Raw genomic sequence first — 25,841 nt, 5'->3', positions numbered from 1 at the left:
CTCTGTCCAAACATGGTTTATTATTACATGGATTTAGAGCAAATCACACTCCCACAAGCCAATATTACTGCAAGCCAGGCTAGGTTGTAAAGAATATGATTATTCATTCAACAAATATTAAGCACCTAGTATGTACCAAGCACTGGGCCAACACTAGAAATATATCAGTGCACAAGAATATCTAGGTCCCAGCTCTCATGGAGCTTGCAGTCTAGTGGGAAGACAGACAATAAGCAATGAACATGTAGTTATAACTTACGAAAGTACAATTGAAATCAACAAAGCAGTCTGATAAAGAAAACTTGTGTGTGTTTGTTGACGGGTGGCATACTTCAAACTAGGTGATCAAGCAAGAACTCTCTGGGATGAGGACATTTAAGCTAAGATCTGAAGGATGAGAAAGAGTGAGCCATGTGAAAAGCAATGTTAAGAGGGGTAAGAAGTTCAAAGGTCTGAGCTGGAAAGAGTTTGCAGTGCTCCAACTATTGAGATGAACAAGAGAAGTAAGAAGTGAAGCTGGAGCGGTAGGCAACGGCCAGTTCTTGCAGGGATGTCTAGACGTGGTAAAAGGTTTATTTGCTGTGCAATGGAATACCACTGAAAGGTTTTAAGCAAGAAAGGGACATTTGGAAAGTATCATTTTGGCTTTAAGGTGGATAATGGATTCAGGCAGAGGCAGACAGGTACTGAGAATGGAGGTGGAGAGCATAGTTAGAGGTGTTGCAGAAGTGATGAGAGATGATAATGGAGTTTTGGCAGTGGAGATAGAAGTTGATGGGTGAGTTAGAGACATATTATGAACTCAGGAGTTCCAATAATCCAGGGGAAGATTGATGTCATTGTAGATTATTTAGGCCAGCAATTCTCAAACCTTGGTAGCTAGCTAACAGAATCATCTAGGTAGCTACCAAAAACAGACAACTGAACACTGTCCCTAAAGCTGAGGATTCCATAGCCTGGAGTAGAGACTAGGAGTCTGTACTCTCCACGAGCCCTTGGGAGATTCTTATACATGACCAAGATTGAAATAAACATGGACTTTTGCCATTATTCCAGGTCAGCTTTATTTCCACACCCCAGAAGAACTAGGCTAAGTCCTCACATTGCCCAGTCAGCATGTGTTAGTGTAGACTAATCTCAAAGCAGTAACACCACATTAAGCAGCAGCAGTGGAGCTGGGCATGCCTGTAATCCCAGCTACCTAGGAGGTCGAGGCTTTAGTGAGCCATAATCACACCACTGTACTTGGCCCAGGCAACAGAGCAAGACCCTGTCTAAAAAAAAAAAAAAAGAAAAGAAAAGAAAAGAAGAAGAAGAAGAAGAAAAGAAGCAGCAGCAATGAGTGTCCCAGATTCTAACTTTCTGATAAATAAATTCAAGCCCCTACAGTCTATTTAACTTTACACAGAAGGACTACTGGGGGAAAATGAGATCTCATATTCAATTGACTTCTCTAAAAGTGTGTGGTTTTATCTTTTTGTAAAAGGCAGAATAGTACACATACATGAATCTTTGATAATCTAGGTCCTTCTGAGCTTTGGGATTATCTTCATTAATATAGAGTGGAACTGAAATTGACAAGTTGGCCTGAAACAGCAGGCTCCCAAAGGCAGAAGCCAAAAGAAGGGGAGACTTGAGTGCCCCAACTCCCTAGCATCTCCAATAGTCTTCCCCTGAGTGAGCCACCACAAATAAATATCTATGCCACATAAAAACAATGTATCTGTGCCTGCTAAGGAAAAAAGAATTTCAATCTACCCCACATAAACATACAGTCTAGGTAAATGAATTCCCTAATCTCCCCTATTGCTGCCCCAAAGATCTTTTTTATAGAAATTCCAGGACCATCACTGACTCCAGGAAGGATCTAACACCAGTCCAAATCCTCTTCTATATATATGGGTGTAAACCTAAAATTCTACTAGTTTTTTTCTGCCTCTAGCCAAGATGGAGTAATAGGGACCATGTATACCCTTCTACCTGAAACAACCAAAAATTGGACAAAATATATGCAAAAATAGATTTCAAGACACTAGACACCAGGCAATAAAAGACAATGAGCCCTGGTAGATGGGAAATAATCAAGGTGAGACCTAATGATTGTCCCAGTTTACTGCCTTGAAAAAGTCTCCAGGGCACAGGGTAGAGAGGAGGGGGGTGGTACATACTGATTGTGGTAATGGTTTCATGGGGAGATATATATGATAAAACATACATGCACAGTTTATTGTGTGTCAATCATACCTCAGTAAAGCTGTTACAACAAAATTCTACAAATAGAACTTCTTTCCTGGAGCTGCTGGCTTTCATGCCTGCTAAAATGGAAATCCCACCAAAGGAATAACCATTTTAAATCTGTATCATTAAATTATCACAATGTTCTGGGCACAGTGGCTCACGCCTATAATCCCAGTACTTGGGACCACCGCCAGCCGAGGTGAGTGGATTACAAGACTGGGAGTTCGAGACCAGCCTGACAAACATGGTGAAACCCTGTCCCTACTAAAAAGACAAAAAAATTAGCTGGGTGTGGTGGCGGGTACCTGCAATCTCAGTTACTCAGGAGGCTAAGGCAGAAGAATCACTTAGGGAACCCAGGAGGCGGAGGTTGCAGTGAGCCAAGATTGAGCCACTGCATTCCAGCCTGGGCGACGGAGCTAGACTCTGTCTCAAAAAAAAAAAAGAAAGAAAGAAATTATCACAATGTGGTATCAGTAAAAACCCAAACATAAAATTTACAGGAAGAACAAGGATACTTGCTAGGTGGTATGGTTTGAATATTTGTCCCCTCCAAAACTTACATTGAAATTTAATCCCCAGTATGGCAGTATTGAGAGGTGAGACCTTTAAGAGGTGACTGGGTAGTGAGGGCTCTGCCCTCATAAATGGATTAATCAATTCATGGATAAGTGGGTTAATATGTTAATGTGTTATCATGGGAATGGAACTGGCTTTATAAGAAGAGGAAGACAGACTTGAGCTTGCATGCCCAGTCCTCTTGCCATGTGATGTCCTGCACAGCCTAGGAACTCCGCTGAGTGTCCCCACCAGCAAGAACGCTCTCAGCAGATACAACTCCTTGACCTTGGCCTTCTCAGCCTCCATAACTATAAGAAATACATTTTTTTCCTTATAAATTAGCCAGTTTCAGGTATTCTGTGATATGCAACAGAAAACAGACTGAGATACCAGGGAAGGCTAGAGAGAGGACAGCACAGAGAAGGGAGAAAGAGCACAGAATGGGAGAAATGGAAACAAATCTTGACCATTTGACAAGTGTGTTGAGAGCTGGAAGTAGCCAGGGTAGTTCCATGACAATGCATGGTAACCATGGCTCATATTTACCTATGTAACAAATCTGCACGTCCTGCATATGTATCTCAGAACTTAACATAAATAAAATAAAATTTTTAAAAAAGAAAATGTGTAGTGGTGTTTCTTAGTTGCCACAATAAATGGGGAGCATTATTGGCACTTAGTGGACAAAAGCCAGGGAAGATGAAGTTTCACAATGTGTGGCCCCATTCTGCACAAGTACAAATGGTACCACACAAATGCCAGTAGCACCCCTTGAGAAATCTGGTGAAAGGAATTTAGCTACACAGGCTGTTGGTTCCTTCTCCAATGCCAGCATTTTAAAGGGGTCTCAATGCGCATTTTAAGCTATGGTTTGCCATGCTAAATAGAACACATTAGACAATTCTATCTTAGTTTTTTTGATGTTTGGCTTCAAATGTAATCAAAACCTCCAAAGCCTTGAGAACTCTGACAGGAACACATGAACTCCTTAACCTTGAACTTACTTAAGCACCTTTAAGAATATTAGGTACTGCAGCCACTGTCCAACAATTTTCTTATCCAGAATAATTGGCCCTAAGGTTAAAATTCTACAAAGCAAGTTGGTAATGTGTTTAGGAAAAATAAACTTCCTAAGCCATTTTTTTTTTTTTTTGGCAAGAAAGAAAGTTATAATAATAATGAAATTTAGGTTTGGAAGAGACCTCATAGGTCCTCTTGTTCAAACTGTGAGAGAGGGTGAGAATGACAGAAAGTGCAGTGAGAAAAGTCCCCTCCCCAGCAAGCTAAGCAACACAGCATGGGCCACCATGGGTTTGTGAATATCCCCAGTTAGGATTTCACTTTTTCTGAACAGCATTTTGCAATGCTTTTCTAATCTGGATATTTCCCCTTGCTATGACCTGTCTTTCTAGGATCCAATTTTTATTAATTTTCCCTATGCCTCTATATCCCTTGAGTGGCAGCTCCCAGAATCCTACACTCCCCTCTTCCTTCTAATATCTAAATAGAGAAAGTGTGTAACAGTATCACACTTTGGCCAGACACAGTGGCTCATGCCTGTAATCCAAGCACTTTGGGAGGCCGAGGCAGACAAATCATGAGGTCAGGAGTTCGAGACCTGCCTGGCCAACATGGTGAAACTCCATCTCTACTTAAAATACAAAAAATTAGCTGGGCATGGTGGCGGGCACCTGTAATCCCAGCTACTCGGGAGACTGAGGCAGGAGAATCACTTGAACCCAGCAGGCGGAGGTTGCAGTGAGCCAAAATCGAGCCACTGCACTCCAGCCTGGGCGACAGTGCAGGACTCCACCTCAAAAAAAAAAAAAAAAAAAAAAAATATATATATATAGTATCACACTTTAACTTATGCAACTTAAGAAACAACTTTTTTTTTTTGTCCAGGTGCAGTGGCTCACGACTGTAATCCCAACACTGGGAGGCTGAGGTGAGCAGATCACTTGAGGTCAAGAGTTTGAGATCAGCCCGGTCAACATGGCAAAACCCCATCTCTACTAAAAATACAAAAAATTAGACAGGGGTGGTGGTGGGCACCTGTGATTCCAGCTACTCAGGAAGCTGAAGCAGGAAAGTCGCTTGAACCTGGGAGGCAGAGGTTGCAGTGAGCAGAGATCACACCACTGCACTCCAGCCTGGGTGACAGAGCGAGACTCAGTCTCAAAAAAAAAAAAGAAACTCCTTTTTCTCCTTTTTAAATTTACCCAGACTTCTTTCCCTCCTTCCAGACTGAAATTTCAACTGTCGGATGAACTTATACACCAGATGAGCCCACTAGAACCTCAAGCTTAACCTATTTAAACCAGTACTTGAGCGTGATCCCTTCTGACATCCTTATTTGTTTGAAGGGCATTGCTATTCAGTCACCCCAGCTGGAAACCACAGTAGTTTCTCTTTCCATCTCTCCTATTTCAATTAAATGTTAGTATTGTGGATTCTGCCTATGAAATATCTCTTCCATCCGTCCCTTTTTCTTTATTCTTGCTACCACTACCTCAGTTCACATTCTAATGACTTTCCACCAATCTCAGGTCTTTCCCTACTTCAATCCATTTTAAGCACAATCGTCGGATTATTTTTCTGTAGTAATGGTTTATTTATTTATTTATTTATTATTATTATACTTTAAGTTTTAGGGTACATGTGCATATTGTGCAGGTTAGTTACATATGTATACATGTGCCATGCTGGTGCGCTGCACCCACTAACTCGTCATCTAGCATTAGGTATATCTCCCAATGCTATCCCTCCCCCCTCCCCCCACCCCACAACAGTCCCCAGAGTGTGATGTTCCCCTTCCTGTGTCCATGTGATCTCATTGTTCAATTCCCACCTATGAGTGAGAATATGCGGTGTTTGGTTTTTTGTTCTTGCGATAGTTTACTGAGAATGATGATTTCCAATTTCATCCATGTCCCTACAAAGGACATGAACTCATCATTTTTTATGGCTGCATAGTATTCCATGGTGTATATGTGCCACATTTTCTTAATCCAGTCTATCATTGTTGGACATTTGGGTTGGTTCCAAGTCTTTGTTATCATGAATAATGCCGCAATAAACATACGTGTGCATGTGTCTTTATAGCAGCATGATTTATAGTCCTTTGGGTATATACCCAGTAATGGGACGGCTGGGTCAAATGGTATTTCCAGTTCTAGATCCCTGAGGAATTGCCACACTGACTTCCACAATGGTTGAACTAGTTTACAGTTCCACCAACAGTGTAAAAGTGTTCCTATTTCTCCACATCCTCTCCAGCACCTGTTGTAATGGTTTCTATATCATTCTCATGGTCAAAACTTTCCATGGTTTTTTCATATCCTGTGAAATGAAATGTAAAGTCTTCATCTGGACTTTTAAGACCCTCCAAAGTGTAGGATCCATTTCACTTTCAGGTCCTATTTTCAATCCCATGGGGCTAACTAACACATGTTCCATTTCTTTTCTGCCTGGATCTCCTCTCCCACTATTCCTCCAACTGCAGTGTCCCCATCTCCAGGCGCCCTATTCCTTTACCAACTGTCACCAGGCATCTTGACTTCTCCCCACAACTGAATATCATCTGTCCCCTCTTTAAATCTCTTTGAAAATTGCTCAGACTCATTCAGGACACTTAGCATGTGGACTGTGTATTTTCTTTATTTGTGCAAATGCTGTATATCTTGGTTAGAATCAGCTTCTCAAGGACAGGATTTATGAGTACTCATCTTTGTATCCATCATAGGGCCTAACATAGTGCCCTACGCAGAACCAGAGTTCAACAGATGTCTTTGAATTTAATTTTAATGAATTATTTATCTATATTGTGACATCTATATGTTCAGTAATATATAGAAAATTAGAAAAACTATACTATTTAACTGATTTGAATTGAGAAAAAGTTCTCTCAAAAATACCTTCTTCCTTATTGCCTATATAAGATTAATAGAACTCAGTCCAAAGCCATTAGTAGAGAAAAAAAAATAAGAAAAACAAGTTGCAATGTAAAAATGTTTTGGTTAGCAAGTTAAACACATACTCCAAACAACAATCTCACCTGAGAGGAGATTCATTCAGACTTCTGGACTCTTTGCTTCTCCAAAAGGCAAGGCCATTCTTTTCTTCCTTGACTTAAAAAAAAATATATAGTTATTTGGTCATTAATTAAATAATTTGATTGAGATTATGAAGAAGACCTAGTCTCATGTACTGATTAAATGACTGTTCATAAATCCTCACAAAAATTGTAAGTCCAAAATTGTAAGCTGGGTAGCATGATGGAGCAAAAAGAACTTTGACTTTGACATAAACATGTCCTCGGCCAAGCATGGTGGCTCACACCTGTAATCCCAACATTTTAGGAGGCTGAAGTGGGAGGATCACTTGAGCTCACAAGTTCAAGACCAACCAGGGCAACATAATGAGATGTCATCTCCACAAAAAATAGAAATATTAGCTGAGTGTGGTGGTGTGCATCTGTAGCCCCAGCTACCTGGGAGGCTGAGGATGGAGGATTGCTTGAGCCTAGGTGGTTGAGGATGCAGTGAGCTATGATCACACCACTGCACTCCAGCCTGGGTAACAGAGCAAGACTCTGTCTCAAAAATAAAAAATAAAAATAAAATTTAAAAAGTAGGGCCTTTTTGGAAGTGATTAAGTCACTAGGGCTCTGCCCTCATAAATGGGATTAGTACCCTTATAAAAGGTTGACGGGAGTGCCCTAGTCCCACTGCCCCTCCCACTACGTGAGGACATAGGATTTGTTCCTCCTGCCATGTGAGCATGCAGCAAGAAGTTGCCATCTCTGAAGCAGAGGGCAGCCCTCACCAGACACTGAGTCTGCTGGTGACTAGATCTTGGACTTCCAGCCTCCAGAACTGTGAGAAACAAATTTCTGTTGTTTATAAATTACCTAGTCTAAGGTATTTTGTTATAGCAGCAGGTGCAGGATAAGACAGTGGTCTGCTGTTATTCTGTCTTTTCAGCCTCTCCCTTTTTTGAAGAATTGCTCTCTTCCTATAGTTACCATGAGGATTCTTATCCTTAAATTAAAAAAGAAGAAGAAGAAAAAAAAGACTTTGCTCCTTCCATGAAATGAATGATGCTTAAGTTTTAGTGCCCCTGGCCAGGTGCGGTGACTCACACTTGTAATTACAGCACTCTGGGAGGCTGAAGCAGATGGATCACTGGAGGCCAGGAGTTCGAGACCAGCCTGGCCAACATGGTGAAACCCAGTTTCTACTAAAAACACAAAAATAGCTAGGCGTGGTAGTGTGGGCCTGTAGTCCCAGCTACTCGGGAGGCTGAGGCAGGAGAATCTCTTGAACTAGGAGGCAGAGGTTGCAGTGAGCCAAGATTGTACCACTGCACTTCAGCCTGGGTGAAAGAGGGAGACTCCATCTCAAAAAAAAAAAAAAAGTTTCAGCCCCCCTCAGTGCATGGGTTCCTTCCAAAGTCTTAGGAGAGACCCTAAAAATGTGTTCACATGGCCAAATGTTTTTATAAGAATTGCAAAGAGAATAATCCACCTCTTCAACCACAATAATTTAAGAGCACAGGCTCTTCTTCGCACTTCAATTTTTCTTCTGTCTCACTTCCTCTCTTGAGAGTGGCTGTAGGCACTTTGTGTTTGTGATTTCTTCTGTCCTGATTTCTTTGGAGTGCTGCGGGCATTGTATTTGTACAGTGTAAAACAGACGTCTTAGTTATTTCAAGGGGGGCTCTCCAAATTGTATGAGTTTCAGTCCCCATAAAACCTAGATCCGCTCCTGCCCTAGCCATAGCTGATGGGTCTAGAGGTGGACTGCTGACCCAGTCTGGGCCAATCAATGTCTTGCCCTGGATTTGTGACATTTGTTCTTGAGAGACAGGGCTAGAAGTCTTTGGAGCTAGCTGGACCCTAGGAGGAGGTCCTGGCCAAGCGGCTTAGGCCCCAGAACAGGCACCTGGGCTCCTGGTCTTTCACTATTTGGCTCTTTTGCTTTCCTTTTGATTCCCTAGGAGACTCCAAAATCTTCCAACAAATTCCCCTTGACATTAAGATAGGCAGAATCAATTTTTTCTATTTGGAATTTAAGAAACTTTAAGACCCCAATCATCACAATCACTTGTAAAAGTAGGCATTTCACAAATAATGGTACTAAATGTGATGCAAATAATGCCTTTGTATATTGCTGGAATTAGGTGGAAGCACTTATGACTCATCAATCAGACAGGTTTGAGCCCATCTCCTGCTTCAGATCACAGATTACAGAATGTCTAGGAGGTAAACCACTTGGTCCTGGTGATACAGCAATACCAACCCAAGGAGCAAGCAGCTTGGAAGAAAACAGGAAATATAGAGCACATCACTGCTGGCATGCTGGAAAGGAGGACGAGATTACTGAGGCTTATTTGTCAGGATGTTAGTGTTACTTGCACAATCATCCTGTAACAGTTTTAAGTTGTCTGTTAAACCTCATTCCATCCAAATTCACTAACCAAACTTGAATTCTCTCTTTTTTGTGCGAGGTCATTAAAAAGTTGGAAAAGAAAACAACTTTAATGTTCACGTCCCTGCCTCTTCCTATGTTAGCTTTATTTTATTTATTTTTAATTTTTTTTTATTTTTTGAGAAGAGTCTCACTCTGTCGCCCAGGCTGGAGTGCAGTGGCACAATCTCGGCTCACTGCAGCCTCCGCCTCCCGGGCACAAGCAATCCTCCCACCTCAGCCTCCTGAGTAGCTGGGATTACAGGCGCTTGCCACCATGCCCAGCTAATTTTTGTATTTTTAGTAGAGACGGGGTTTCACCACTTTGGCCAGGCTGGTCTCAAACTCCTGATCTCAAGTGATCCGCCCACCTTGGCCTCCCAACGTGCCGGGATTCCAGGTGTGAGCCACCATGCCCAGCCTATGTTAGCTTTAAATTTCACTTTGTAATAATGGTCTGGAGAATCAGGATCATCTGTGCTCTCCACTCAGAAATAAAGTACAGTTCAATCTGTTTCTGCACTTGGTGGAAAGTCTGGTCTCCTGGACACCAAGGACCAGAGTCTGGCAGGTGTAAGGCAATAATGACAAAAGAGCCTGAGTGCAGTGTCATCTGCTGCTGTATTCTCTAGTGTGCATGTAGCAGTTGACATGCTTCTTCAGTGGCTTGGATATGAATTCCTTCAGTCATTTAGCACAATGTATATCTGATGGAATGCTTGGTAGTACGGGCCAGCTGAAGAACATTTTTAGAAGGGACACTACAAAAATAATACATCTGCTTTCTCTATTGCAAGGGGTTCAGTTATATTCATAAAGTCCCATTCCTGTGGGGAAGATGGTCAGGCTTCCATATGTAAAAACTATCCATGAAACCTGAGAGACTCATCAGTTTCTTGTGCTTTTACTTTTGCCCCATATCATTGGTTTTAGAAAATATCTAGGTTTTACGTTTATTTTTAAAAATTACACACACACACATACAGTTGTCCCTCAGTATCCATGGAAAATCAGTTCTAGGATCTCCCTTGGAAACCAAAATCTGAGTATGCTCAAGTGCCTGATAGAAAATGGTATAGTATTTTCATATAAGCTATGCATACCCTCCCATATACTTTAAATAATCTCTAGGTTATTTATAATACTAACTATAACAAAAAATGTCATGTAAATAGTTATACTGTATTGTTTAGGGAATAACGACAAGAAAAAAGTCTGTACGTGTACAGCACAGATTCAATTTTTTTTTAGTATGATTTCAATCTTCTGTTGGCTGAATCTATGAATGTGGAGCTCACGACTATAGAGAGCCAATATTCACTGCAGCTCTAGAATAACAGAAAAGACCTTAAAGGCTTTTGTCGTATTACTAAACTTTGGTTCAGTTTAGATTTCATTAAACTATGTTTCAATCTAGTTGGGGATTCGTCTATTTAATTTTATGCCAATATTTCAAAATATACCACTAAAGCCTGTAAGGTCTTTTCTGTTTTTCTAGAGCTGCAGTGAATATTTGAAAACACTAGTTACCTGTGTCTATTTAAATGTAAACTTAAATTCAGTTATGCAGCAGCACTAGCCACATTTGAAAAGCCCAATGGCCACAGGTAGCCAATGGCTACTGTATTAGACATGATTAGACAAGATATAGAACATCTCCATCATTGCCAAAAGTTCTGTTGGGTAATGCTGTTCTAGAATGTACCTGAAACTGAAACTAAGTGGTTAATAACCCAATCCATTCAAGAGTTTTGTGGCCAGGCATGGTGGCTTATGCCTATAATCCCAGCACTTTGGGAGGCCGAGGTGGGCGGATCACCTGAAGTCAGGAGTTCGTGACCAGCCTGGCCAACATAGAGAAACCGCATCTCTACTAAAACACAAAAATTAGCCAGGTATGGTGGCAGGCGTCTGTAATCCCAGCTACTTGGGAGGCTGAGGCAGGGAGAATTGCTTGAACCTGGGAGGCAGAGGTTGCTATGAGCCAAGATCACACCACTGCACTCCAGCCTGGGTGACAGAGTGAGACTTCATCTCAAAAAAAAGAGCTTTTGCTACTAATACAGTTCAATCCTGTCACTCTGTTCCCATCTGCATTGTTCATTTAGAGTTTAATAACCATCCTCTTTCATCTAAATATAAAAAGTACAATTCAGGTATGGCATGTTGCATCACACCTGTAATCCAAGCACTTCACGAGGCTGAGGCAGGAGGATTGCTCGAGGCCAGAAGTTTGAGATCAGCCTTGGCAATTCAAAGTGCTAATTGTGACCCATGTAAGAACATATGTATACTAAAAAGAAAAGCATCTTTTCCTCTATATATTCAAAAAAGTTGGGTCTAATTAGGAATCCTGTTAAAAATGTGATAATTTAAACTAAGTGTTTTTACTAGAAATGATTTCCAGTGTTGAGCTTGCTTTGTTCAGATGACCGAGTTGATTGGACCATGGGCACCTGTATCACATGACAATAATATCCCCTAGGCTTTTTTACCCAAGAGGTTTGGAGTTAGTCCTAATAATTACCTTTATTTAAGTGCTCAGCAGTTATTGTGTGCTGCTGCTCTATGCATGACATCATCATTATTAACATATTAAAGATTCTAGCAATGACTATTGTCAAATAGATGGTCGAGTAGGTTTGGGCCTGTCTCTTGCTTTAGGACACATATTGCAGAATGTCTCTGAGGTGAACCACTGGGGCCCTAGATATATAGCAATACCTGACTCAGGGAACAAGCAGCTGGAAGAACAGAAAACATACAGAATTACTGTTGGCATAATGGAAAAGGGGAGTGTTTTCTATCTTGTAATGTAGCTGGGGCTCCTTGTGACAGTGGCAGTTTTGTGTTGTCAAAAGCCCCCACGCCCAAGTGTCAGATGGTACTTTTGGGAATGAAAGTAGAGAGCAGGTGGGGGCAAGTGTTATTCTATGAATAGCCCTGCACATCAGCACAGGACAAACTCTTCACTAATTTTAATATCACTTGCAAAGTTTCTAGGAATTTAAATGTCATCAAACTTCGATCTGTTTTACTACATTATTTTCGTATGTGTTTTTATTTTCCTATACACGTTGAAGGAAAAAAAAAGCCAAGAATAATTATGCTTGTGGACAAGGATAAATATGCATTTAAGGCAACCAACACCAATTAGATACCCTAATTAGTGTGACAGGAGACCTGGTGAGCAACCAGGGATTTGATAAACCTGCCAATTACAACTTCTACAAACAGTTTCCATGCCACAGTGTGTCAGCATGGAAAGGTGCTCATCCATGAAAGTGTCAAAGCACCACACAGTTTTCTCACACATTGTAGCTCTGAGTCCGACTTGGAATAAAGTCTAGTGGACAATGAATGGGCTGAATGTGCTGGCCTAGCTACACAAGCTGGATGCCAGAAGTAGAAGGGCCTATCCAGCTCCTCGGACCTTCATCCTTCCCTTCTCCCTCTATGCTAAAGATTCAATCTTAAGGGCCGACTTCATTAAGTCAGCCACCCCAGCTGTGTACCCTGCCCTGTCCACCTTATTTCATGTAATACAACAACTCTGTGAAGCTAGTGATGGAGATGAGGAAACTGAGACTCAGAAAGGTTAAGTGACTTGCTTAAGGTCACACATCCAGGAAATGTGAGAAACAGGATTCAAACCTGGGCTTAGTGAAATGCAAAGTCCATGTTCTTTTTCTGTGCTTTTCACCAACTCTCAATTACAGGGACAGATACCTTAAAAAGGCTCATATATCAACATATCTATATAGATATAGATATACAGATATGTCTGAGTTGTTTTTGCTCACTTCAGACACCAAGTGTGTAATTTTTTTTCTCTTTCACCCAAAGCCGATTCTCTGATTCTCTAGTTACCAACTGGGAGTACTACAATTCAATTCCATTCTGCCATTCACTACTTGGCAGTAGCACAGACCCCACAGGTTAAGGGCTCAGTCCCACAAGACTGCCCTAACTTCAGATGCCAGTTGCAACTCCCAGGTTTCCACCTGTATTTCTGACCAACCAGCTATAAATCAGGAGCTCCCCATGAAGTGAACCAGAACATGCCACCCAAAATATACCACTTTGGCATATTGGTTATTTTAACCTGAAGGTGCTTGAGAGACAGCAGATGTAGGAAGGGCTCTCTGATCTACACCTATCTACCTTAAAACGGGACATAGACCAGGCACAGTGGCTCATGCCTGTAATCCCAGCACTTTGGAAGGCTGAGGCAGGTGGATCATTTGAGGCCAGCAGTTTGAGACCAGCCTGGCCAACATGGCAAAAACCCAACTCTACTAAAAATACAAAAATTAGTCACGTGTGGTAGTGCATGCCTGTAATCCCAGCTGCTCAGGAGGCTGAGGCACAAGAATCACTTGAACCTGAGGGGTGGAGGTTGCAGTGAGCTGAGATCACACCACTGCACTCCAGCCTGGGTGACAGAGCAAAATTCTGTCAAAAAAAAAAAAAACAAAAAAAACACCAGGACATAAATTTCCCATGAGAAAGGCAACCTCTTTATACCAGGAAGAGGAGAACATTCTTTTTTCTTTTACTTTTAGATGAACTGGAGGTGAGTCCTGATCATATTACATGAAGCTTTCCACCATTGTGAACAATTAGGCAAGGCATTAGTGACAGAGGGGCATCACTGATAAATACAGAGCAATACTGGGGCAGTAAAGAGGAAGCTACAGAGACATTTGTGTTTCTTCAAATATCAGAAGCTTCCACATCACAGCAGGAGAGCTGAGAACGAGCTCCACCTCCCGAAGGCTTAGTCCAAAAACTTCCTGTTGGCATTTGCCCTGAACAAGCCCCCCCGACTTCTGGCATCATCTGCTGGACTATGAGATCCAGCTGGCTTTCCAGGGTATTGGAAACCTTTATGTTATGATCCCCATTATATATCTCAACTCCACCAGCTATGTCCTCTGGCAGGTAGACATAGCTGGGGGAGTTGAGATATATAATGGGGACCTCGTGGTCAATTTGGACATCAACATCGTTTTTGGTGGCAATTTTGTACATAGGGATTTCCTTTTGCACCGCAGACTTTACCAGAGGGAAATCTTATTTCCTGCAACAAACAATCATTCAGGGCTCCAGCAACTGGTACAAACCTGTGATAAGGTCATCTCTCACTCTGAGGACTTTGAGTCTTGCTTGATTCATCAAATTGGACATCTGAATTTTCTTCTGCTGCTCAATCTGTTTCTCTTTCTTCTCATAATATTCCATAATCTTTAGTCTTTGGGTTTGCACAAACTGACCTTTCTCTATGTTGAACTCTTCTTCTGCCTTTGCATCTATTCCTTTTGCTTTCTCATTGGCTTCTTGTTCAATGAAAGCCATCATATGCTTTATCTGCTTTTGCATGTCAGCATTGCTGAGAGCCATGGTGAGAGCAAAGCTAGGCTGGTGAGCAGCAGGCTCAAGTTTAGGTTTGAAGGGTGAGGTGGGAGGAATGGGCAGAGGAAACCCCTGTGCAGACCTTGGTTTCCTTTACTTTTTGAGAACATTTTTATCAATAGAGGTGAGGCATGGACACTGAGATGAATCTGTACAAATACTAAAATAAATCTTATCTTCCATTAATTTTCACCATGTATTTCCTAGTCATTTTCCCACAGTTCACTATGCGTAGCCTAAGCCCCTTTGCCTTGTCTTGTCACAACTCTACAATTTATCATTCTTTGTTAACATGGTATATAAGCACTCAGGCCTGTCAGCTTCTTTGGGTCTTCATTTCTCTTCTATGAAGTTTCCCCTGCCATGTAAAAATGTTAACGTCAAATAAAATGTGTATCCTTATCTCCTGTTAACCTGCCTTTTCTCAGCTTAATCCTCAGGAACAGCCACAAAACCTAAGAAGGTAGGGGAAAAGTCTTTCCTCCCCTTTACCACAAGCATCTCCTCAGGTTTAATAATTTGCAAGAACAGCTCACAGAACTCAGGAAAGTGCTTCATTTCCTATTACCAGTTTATTATAAAGGATTATATTCAGCAATAGCCAAGTGGAAGAGATGCATTGAGCAGGGTATCAGGGGAGGGGTGCAAAGCCTCCATGCCCTCTCCTGGTGCACCACTGTCCCAAGAACTTGATGTGGTCACCAACTTGGGAGCTCTCTAAACCCTGTCATTTCAGGGTTTTTTAAAGTTTTTATTTGTTTGTTTTTCAGACAGGGTCTTTCTCTGTCACCCAGACTTCAGTGCAGTGGTGCGATCATGGCTCAGTATAGCCTCAACCTCCCAGGCTCAAGTGACTCTCCCACCTCAGCCTCCTGAGTAGCTGGGACTACAGGCGTGCACCACCACACCCAGCTACTTTTTGTGTTTTTTGAAGAGACAGGGTTTTGCCATGTTTCCCAGGCTGGTCTCAAACTCCTGCCTTAAGCAATTGTCCCAACTTAGCCTCTCAAAGTGCTGGAATTACAAGTGTGAGCCACCATGTCTGTATTAGTCAGTGTTCTCTAGAGGGACAGAATTAATGGAATAAATATATAGAGCCCAATGTGTCCAGGTGGATATGATAACTTCCAGTTATATATATATGATAACTTCCATATATTTATATATATGGACGTTTATACAGAATGGGTAGAGAACTCCCATATATATATGGGAGTTTATTAAGTATTAACTCAAACGATCACAAGGTCCCACAATAGGCTGTCTACAGGCTGAAGAACAAGGAGAGCCAGTCCAAGTTCCAAAACTGAAGAACTTGGAGTCTAATGTTTGAGGGAAGGAAGCATCCAGCACAGGAGAAAGATGTAGGTTGGGAGGCTAGACCGGTCTCTGTTTTCACATTTTTCTGCCTGCTTATATTCTAGCTGTGCTGGCAGATGATAAGATTGTGCCCACCCAGAATAAGGGTGGGTTTGCCTTCCCCAGCCCACTGACTCAAATGTTAATTTCCTCTGGCAACATCCTCACAGATACACCCAGGATCAATACTTTCTGTCCTTCAATCCAATGAAGTGGACACTCAGTATTAACCATCACAAGTCCACTCCTTGTCAACTTAAACCCATATACATCCCCTGAGATCATACATAATCTTCAAATAAAGACAATAATAAGGTCATAATTATGCCTAGCATAATACAACTATCCTTTGTACAACCAGAAATGCAACAATCCCCAACCCAAATACTATTCCATAAAGTTAACAATATTTAAATGCTGGTGTAAAGTCAATAAATCTTATGTCACATGCTAAAGGAAAAAGGAAATAAAATGAAGATATTTTCTTAGTACAAGTGTATACATGCACAAACATGTTTTTAACTAAAGAAGGAGGAAATACTCATGACAATTACAGTCCTTGTTTCTGCAGCTGGTCACGTCGTCATAGCTGGTATTGATGACTACCTTCTTCTACTACCCATTCTGTATTATTTTTGCCTTCAGCAAGCACCTCAGCAGGTCATGGTTTTTTTCCTGGTGGAGTGACCCAAACCTTCATTCATGAAGGGTCTGGGTCATTTGTAGTCCTGCCTGAACTGGGCTGTTGTAGTTTCTCACTGACTTTAATCAAAGGGCATAGTAACACTAAGAGACACCCTAATGGATCTCCTGTATTCCATGCATACTCTTTCTTAATTCCATTGTGGAGTAGTAGATTGATTTCATCTTGATAGTCTGGGTCAATCACCCCAGCCAACACTGTAGCTACCTTCTTGGCCTGTTGACTTAAAGGTAGGAGGAGCCCAATGTGTCCAGGTGGATATGATAACTTCCAGTTTAATGAAATCGTTGTTGTGTCTCCTGGTGGCAGCATTCCTCCCTCTGGAACTGAGACCTCTAGGCTAGCAGAATGTAATGTCATGGGAACAGGAAGCAAAAATTTTGCTAGTGGATCTCTAGGGGTGATGGTGAGTGGTGCCACTTCCACTTCCACCCCTTGATTCCTGGACCCATGAATCCTGGCTATGGGAGAAACAGCACCATATTGGATGCTGATTCAGAGCATACATGGCCTTCTGGAGACCTCTGCCCCAGCTCTGCGAAGTATTGTCACCTAGTTGGCCTTGTAATTGTAACTTCAAAAGGCCATCCCACCATTCTATCAATCCAGCTGCTTCAGGATGATGAGGAACATGGTAAGACCAGTGAATTCCATGAGCATGAGCCCACATCGCACTTCTTTAGCCGTAAAGTGAGTGCCTTGGTCAGAGGCAATGCTGTGTGGAATACCATGACGGTGGGTAAGGCATTCCGTGAGTCCACAGATGGTAGTCTTGGCAGAAGCATTGAGTGCAGGATAGGCAAACCCATATCCGGAGTAAGTGTCTATTCCGATGAGGACAAACCTCTGCCCTTTCCATGATGGAAAAGGCCTAATATAATCAACCTGCCACCAGGTAGCTGGCTGATCACCCCGAGGAATGGTGCCATATTGAGGGCTCAGTGTTGGTCTCTTCTGCTGGCAAATTGGGCACTCAGCAGTAGTCATAGCAAGATCAGCTTTGGTGAGTGGAAGTCCGTGTTGCTGAGCCCATGCATAACCTCCATCCCTGCCACTATGGCCACTTTGTTCATGGGCCCATTGGGTGATGACAGGGTTGGCTGGGGAAAGAGGCTTAATGGTGTCCACAGAACGGGTCATCCTATCCACTTGATTATCAAAATCCTCCTTTGCTGAGGCCACCCGTTGGTGAGCACTCACATGGGATACAAATATCTTCCCAGTTTTTGACCACACAAAGAAGTCCATCCACATACCTCTTCCCCAGATTTCTTTGTCACCAATTTTCCAATAATGCTTCTTCTGGAAGCTTCTTCTGGCAGTCCCTGACCATCCACCAAACCATTGGCTACAGCCCATGAATCAGTATGCAATCGTACATCTGGCCATTTCTCCTTCCATGCAAAGTGCACATCCGGGTGCACTGCTCGAAGTTCTGCCCAATGGGAAGATTTCCCTTCACCACTGTGCTTCAGGGTTGTCCGAGAAAGAGGCCGTAGTGCTGCAGCTGTCCACTTTCGGGTGGTGCCTGCATATCATGCAGAACTGTCTGTGAACCAGGCCCTAGTCTTCTCTTCCTCCTTGATCATAGGGAACTCCCCATGAGGCCAGTGATACAGGCTAGGGGAGAGAAGGCAGGGTGGCAGAAACCATGGGCATTTGAGCCACTTCCTCATGTAACTTACTTATGCCTTCAGGACCTGCTTGAGCCCGTTCACATATATACCACTTCCATTTGGTGATGGAATGCTGCTGTGCATGATCCACTTTATGGCTAGATGTGTCAGAAAGCATCCAGTTCATGATAGGCAGTTCAGGTCACATGGTGACTTGGTGACCCATGGTCAAATGCTCAGTTTCCACCAAAGCCCAGTAACAGGCCAAGAGCTGTTTCTCAAAAGGAGAGTAGTTATTTGCAGAAGGCAGGGCCTTGCTCCAAAATCCTAGAAGCCTCCTCTGTAATTCACCTATGGGGGCCTGCCAAAGGCTCTAAACAGCATTCCTATCTGCCACTGATACCTCAAGCACCATTGGATCTGCTGGGTCACATTGCCCAACTGGCACAGCCACTTGCGCAGCAGCCTGGACCTGTTGCAGAGCCTTCTCCTGTTCTGGACCCCACTAAAAACTGGTGGCCTTTCAGGCCACTTGATAAATGAGCCAGAGTAACACACCCAAATGAGGAATGTCTTGCCTCCAAAATTCAAATAGGCCCACTAGGTATTGTGGCTCTTTCTTGGTTGTAGAGAGGGCCAAATGAAGCAACTTATCCTTCACCTTAGAAGGAATATCTCGACAGGCCCCACATCACTGGATCCCTAGAAATTTTACTGAGGTAGAAGGTCCCTGAATTTTAGTTGGATTTTTTTCCTATCCTCTAGCACACAAATGTCTCACCAATAAGTCCAGTGTGTTTGCTACTTCTTGCTCACTAGATCCAATCAGCATAATGTCATCAATGTAATGGACCAGTGTGATATCTTGCAGAAGCAAAAAGCGATCAAGGTCTCTCTGAATAAGATTATGACACAAAGCTGGAGAGTTGCTATACCCCTGAGGTAGGACAATAAAGGTATATTGCTGGCCTAGCTAGCTGAAGACAAATTACTTCTGGTGGGCCTATGGATAGGAATGGAGAAAAAGGCATTTGCCAAGTCAATGGCTGCATACCAGGTACCAGGAGATGTGTTAATTTGCTCAAGCAATGAAAACACATCGGGTACAGCAGCTGCACTTGGAGTCACCACTTGGTTAAGCTTACAATAATCCACTGTCATTCTCCAGGATCCATCTGTCTTCTGCACGGGCCAAATGGGAGACAGATGAACAGGGATGTGGTGAGAATCACCACCCCTGCGTCTTTCAAGTCCTTGATGGTAGCACTAATTTCCATGATCCCTCCAGGGACACAATATTGTTTTTGATTTACTATTTTTCTAGATAGAGGCAGCTCTAATGGCTTCCATTTGGCCTTTCCCACCATAATAGCCCTCAATCTACCAGCCAATGTGGGGGTTCTGCCAGCTGCTAAGTATGTCTATGCCGATTATGCATTCTGGCACTGGGGAAATGACCACACGATGAGTCCAGGGACCCACTGGACCCACTGTAACTCGAAGATGAGCTAAAACTCCATTAATTACCTGACCTCCATAAGCCCCTACTTTAACTGGAGGACCACAATGATGTTTTGGGTCCCCTGGAATCAATGTCAGCTCAGAGCCATTGTCCAGTAGTCCCCTAAATGTCTGATCATTTCCCTTTTCCAAATGCACAGTTACCCTGCTAAAAGGTCACAGGTCTCCTGGGGGAAGGATGGGAGAAAGATTCACTGCATAAATTGTTGGTAATGTAGTGGGGTCCTTCCTTAAGGGGACATGACCTCCCCTTCATTCAAGGGGTAAACTGGCTCAAATCTGGAAACTGATTAAGAGGCCATGATCCTCTGTTTTCATAATTCAAATTAGTCTTTTGTCCATTCGACCTAGAAGTTTTCTGCTTATATAAATTAAGTAGGAATGCAGTAGGCTTCCTATCAATTTCATTTCTAAGAACACTGTGATTAATTAGCCAATGCCACAACTCTATGTGAGTCAGACTATTCTGATTGTTGTTCTGCCTCTGCTGTCCATTACGGTAACTATGCCCACCTTGCCTTTGACAGTTGAGTGCTGCCACTTGGCCACTGCCACCTCGGGATCCAATTATTCCCCTTGTATTTAAATTTCGTAGTTGAGTGACTGCAGTTCCCACCGTTAGATCTGACATACAGAGAAGAGCAATTACAGGGCTCTTCAAAGATGCAGGTGCTGCCCTAACACATCTATTTCACAAGGCATTGGTCAAGGGTATATCTTCTGGACCCTCCCAGCTGGGATGAGTAGGTCTAAAATGACTAATCCACTCCACCATCCCAAACTCCCTAAGCCTTTGGATCCCTTCCCCTACATTAAACCAAGGGAGATCAGGCATTTCTGGCTCACTCACAGTGGGCCATCGTTTAATCCATATTTCAGCTAACCAAGCAAATAAACTATTAGAACCTTTTTTAACTCCCTGAGCTGCAACATTAAACGCAGAGTCCCTACTTAGTGGGGCCAAATCAATAAATTCAGCCTGATCCAACTCTATGTTCCTTCCACCATTATCTCACACCCTTAATATCCATTCCCATGTCTGTTCTCCAGATTGTTGTTTAAAAAAATTAGAAAACTCATGAGGTTCTTTTCGAATGCAGCACACCTCCTTATGGGGTCATACTCTCAACCTCCAGGGTCCTACGGGGACTTTAGTTATAGGTCTACAAGCAAACAGGAACATTGCGGGGTGGGTCCTGAGGAGAGTCAACATTATTTTGCCTGGCAACTGCCTCAGGGGAGGCCATCACTGTTGCCTCAGGCAGTGCAGGATTTATCTCCTCAGGCAAAGGTGGAAAGACTGATGGCAGCATGGATCAGGGATGGGATGTTGCCATTACTGGGGCTAGGGAAGCTGTTTCTTCTGGCAAAAAAAAGTTCATCAGAGTTTACAAACTCAGTGTCCCCAACTTCATCAGGGTCCTCCCACACATTCCCATTCCAAGTTGCAGGGTCCCTTTCTTTTCCAGTCAATGCCCTAACTTTAACAGTAGACACCTGGTGAGGCTGTGCATGTATCTTCCATTGCAGGTCAGCGACTTGCATGATAAGAGCTTGTGTCTGTTTTTCCACAATTGTAGCTCTTTCACTATAGGAGATAAGACTCTCACTCAGGGCAATCTAAGCAGACTTGAGGTTCAGTATCTGCTTCTGACGCTGGTAGATAGAATCCCTGAGTTCATCATTTTCTTTCATCACTTTGTCTGCAGAATTTAGGAGCAACCAACCAGCTTCATTACGTTCCTTGGTTGTCTACATAATACTCCATACAAATGTAGTATGTATAGAGTCACTAAACTCCTTGTCTCTCATGAGCGATGAATCAAGAATGTCAAATGCATTTATTTTGCACTCTCTAAACAGTTTATGCCGAGGACTATCAGTGCTCTCCATACTATTAGAAGTAGAGTCCTTAGCATTTTTTGGTCTAATCATATAAAGCAGTCAACTCCAGAAACCCCAAAACCAATGAAAGAACTCCATCCTTAATATTCAGTTCCTCTAGAACCACTCCTGGTACCAAAATTTGTATTAGTCAGGGTTCTCTAGAGGGACAGAACTAATGGAATATATACATATACAAAGGGGGGTAAGTATTAACTCACATGATCACAAGGTCCCACACTAGGCTGTCCATAGGCTGAGGAGCAAAGAGAGTCAGACCGAGTTCAAAACTGAAGAACCTGGAGCCCGACGTTCGAGGGCAGGAAGCATCCAGCACAGGAGAAAGATGTAGGCTGGGAGGCTAGGCGAGTCTCTCTTTTCACATTTTTCTGCCTGCTTATATTCTAACCTCACTGGCAGCTGATTAGATTATGCCCACCCAGATAAAGGGTGGGTCTGCCTTCCCCAGCCCACTGACTCAAATGTTAATCTCCTTTGACAACACCTTCACACACATACCCAGGATCAAAACTTTGCATCCTTCAATTCAATCAAGTTGACACTCAGTATTAATCATCATAGTGCCCAACCCATTTAAAAATTTTTATGGAGGTTTCATTAAGTAGGCATGAATTATTAAATCATGGGTCACTGGTGGTCATCTCAATTTCTAGTCCCTCTCCATCCCAGGAGGTTAGAGATGTGGGTGGCAGTAGAGGAGGAGTGAAAGTTCTAACTCTCTAATCACATGATTGGTTCCTCTGGCAACCAGCCCCATCCTGAAGCTATCTAGAGGCCCACCAAGTGTCATCTCATTAGCATTTGTTCTATTGTTGAAAGGAGCTTGTTATGAATAACAAACAATGTTCTTATCACTCAGGAAATTCTAAATGTTTCAGAAGCTCTGTGTGAGGAACTAGGCACAAGGACCACTGCACTCCAGTCTGGGCAACAAATTAGACACTGTCTGAAAAAGAAAATATCTATATCTATATATATATCTATCTATATCTATCTATCTAGTTACATTTTTTTTTTGAGATGGAGTCTCGCTCTGTCTTGCCCAGGCTGGAGTGCAGTGGCACGATCTCAGCTCACTGCAGCCTCCACCCCCTGGGTTCAAGTGATTCTCCTGCCTCAGCCTCCCAAGGAGCTGGGACTACAGGTGTGTGCCACCACACCCAACTAATTTTTTTGTATTTTTGGTAGAGACGGGGTTTTACCATGTTGGCCAGTCTGGTCTTGAACTCCTGACCTCAAGTGATCTACCCACCTCAGCCTCCCAAAGTGCTGAGATTACAGGTGTGAGCCACCATGACCAGCCTAGCAACTTTTTTTTTTTTTTTTTTTTTGAGACAGAGTCTTGCTCTGTCGCCCAGGCTGGAGCACAGTGGCATGATCTCGGCTCACTGCAACCTCAACCTCCTGGGTTCAAGCAATTCTCCTACCTCAGTCTCCTGAGTAGCTGGGATTACAGGTGCACGCCACCACGCCTGGCTAATTTTTGTATTTTTAGTAGAGACAGAGTTTCACCATATTGGTCAGGCCAGTCTCGAACTCCTGACTTCATGATCCTTGGCCTTCCAAAGTGCTGGGATTACAGGCTTGAGCTGCTGTACCCAGCCTAACTTCCCTGTTTTTTAGAGACAGGGTCTCACTCTGTCCCCCAGGCTGGATCTTCTTCTACCTGTCTCTCTAGTTATATATGTGTTGAGTGTGTGATGTCTATAAAAAGAGATCTAATTAATTGACCTAAGGAAGGATAAGCACTTGGATCAAATACGTTTTAAAGGGAAGACAAAAGCTGTGGTACCTTTTAGTTTATGTAACTTTAATATTTGAGAAATAAAAACAGTCTTAAAGATTATTGGCAAAATGCAGATGTCATCAAAATATAAATTTTTGCCTAGCATTAAAGGATTGTTTTGAATTAGATAAGATAAACCTAAAAATTTGAACAAGTTGTGGAATGATTGTAAGAATTAATCTTGTGAAAGAAATTCTGTGTGTGAACAGATTAACTAAATTCAAAAGGCTATTACATGGACTGGGCATGGTGGCTCATGCCTGTAATCCTAGTACTTTGGGAGGCCAAGGCAAGCAGATCACCTGAAGACAGGGGTTTGAGATCAGCCTGGTCAACATGGCAAAACCCCATCTCTACTAAAAATAAAATATGAGCCAGGTGTGGTGGTATATGCCTGTAATCCAAGCTACTCAGGAGGCTGAAGCAGGAGAATTGCTTGAACCTGGGAGGCAGAAGTTGCAGTGAGCTGAGATCATGCTGTTGCACTCCAGCCTAGGCAACAGAGGAAGACTCCATATGAAAAAAAAGCAGGGGTAGGGGGGTATTATATGGTTTTTCTGCAAATTGAGAATTAAAATAAAAGCACAACAAGGTACTCTTAAGGCACTAATCTGCTCTTTAGCAAAATTTATAAAGGATTGTAAAAGGTTTTTGCTTTTTAAAAAATGTCCAAGTCATCATTTTGGCAAAATAAATAACTTAAGGTAATCTGGTATTCTATTTCATAACATCAAGTGCTTTAACACTCTAACATATTTAACAGTCTTCCCCAAATCAAACTTCAGTTTCAAAATTGTCTTTCTTGATGGCTAGCTTTTGGATGCTACAGAGGGCCCCTGGGGCATACAGAAGAGAGGTAAACAGGATTACCTGATATGTTTAGGTACATGGGTATGTTTAATCTTCCTCAGGTTATATTTTAGGGAATAATATTAATATATGTTCCAAAATTTATGGGATTTCTAAAATTCTAATGTCTGAGTATAGGCTATCAATCACAATTAAGGTTGTTATGTTAAGTTTTTTGTCTTGTCTTGATCCTCTTCAAAGGATGGTTTATAATCAGCTATAGAACTTTGACAGGTGCTCTCAAATTCAGGTTTCTGATAACTTTTGAGATTATGACATTGGAATAAAAGAAAAACGTAAGGACTCATGAAGAGCTGAATTGTCCACAAATATCAAGCAAAACAAGAGTTAACTGAATGGACTGAACTAATGGAAAACTGAAGTAATTATTTTTTTCTTTTTTGAGACAGAGTCTCACTCTGCTGCACAGGCTGGAGTGCAATGGTGTGATCTCAGCTGACTGCAACCTCTGCCTCCCAGGTTCAAATGATTCTCCTGCCTTCACAATCTATACATCTGACAAAGGACTAATATCCAGAATCTACTACGAACTCAAATGAATTAGCAAGAATAAAACAATCCTATCATAAAGTGGGCTAAGGATATGAATAAACAATTCTCAAAAGAAGATACACAAATGGCCAACAAACATACGAAAAAATGCTCAAGATCACTAATGATCAAGGGAAAGCAAAACAAAACCACAATGCAATACCACTTTACTTCTGCAAGAATGGCCATAATCAAAAAATCAAAAAACAATAGATGCTGGCATGGATGCAGTGATCAGGGAACACTTTTACACTGCTGGTGGGAATGTAAACTTGTACAGCAACTATGGAAAACTGTGGAGATTCCTTAAAGAACTAAAAATAGAACTACCATTAGATCCAGCAATCCCACTGCTGGACATCTACCCAGTGGAATAAAAGTCTTTATATGAAAAAGATATTTGCACACGCATGTTTATAGTGATACAATTCACAATTGCAAAATTGCAGAACCAACCCAAATGCCCATCAATCAATGAGTGGATAAAGAAACTGTGGAATACTACTCACCCATAAAAAGCATTCACAGTGACCTGGATGAGATTGGAGACTATTATTCTAAGTGAAGTAACTCAGGAATGGAAAATCAAACGTTGTACATTTTCACTGATTTGTGGTAGCTAACCTATGAGGATACAAAGGCATAAGAATGATATAATGGGCTAGGAACGGTGGCTCAAACCTGTAATCCTGACACTTTGGGAGGCCAAGGCAGGCATATCACAAGGTCAGGAGTTCGAGACCAGCCTGGCCAACATGGGGAAACCCTGTCTGTACTAAAAATACAAAAATTACTCAGGCATGGTGGTGGGTGCCTATAAATCTCAGCTACTCAGGAGGCTGAGGCAGGATAATTGCTTGAACCCA

At 42.3% G+C, this 25,841-nt stretch overlaps 1 protein-coding gene and 1 pseudogene across 2 annotated transcripts in view; both read right to left on the bottom strand.

Annotated features, from left to right (window-relative positions):
* The window catches only part of C10H12orf56 (chromosome 10 C12orf56 homolog), a 118,996-nt gene that overhangs the window by 53,305 nt on the left and 39,850 nt on the right, over positions 1-25,841 (bottom strand). For both annotated transcript variants that reach the window (XM_003824806.7, XM_008978444.5), the window contains exon 3: positions 6,857-6,929. In XM_003824806.7, the coding sequence (XP_003824854.2) occupies positions 6,857-6,929 (73 nt within the window). The remainder of the gene's footprint in view (positions 1-6,856; positions 6,930-25,841) is intronic.
* On the bottom strand, positions 13,234-14,727 carry LOC100991219 (V-type proton ATPase subunit E 1-like; annotated as a pseudogene).

This window comes from Pan paniscus, chromosome 10, assembly GCF_029289425.2.
Source record: "Pan paniscus chromosome 10, NHGRI_mPanPan1-v2.0_pri, whole genome shotgun sequence".
Classification (NCBI taxonomy): Eukaryota; Metazoa; Chordata; class Mammalia; order Primates; family Hominidae; genus Pan; species Pan paniscus.
This window is presented reverse-complemented; position numbering and strand designations above follow the sequence as displayed.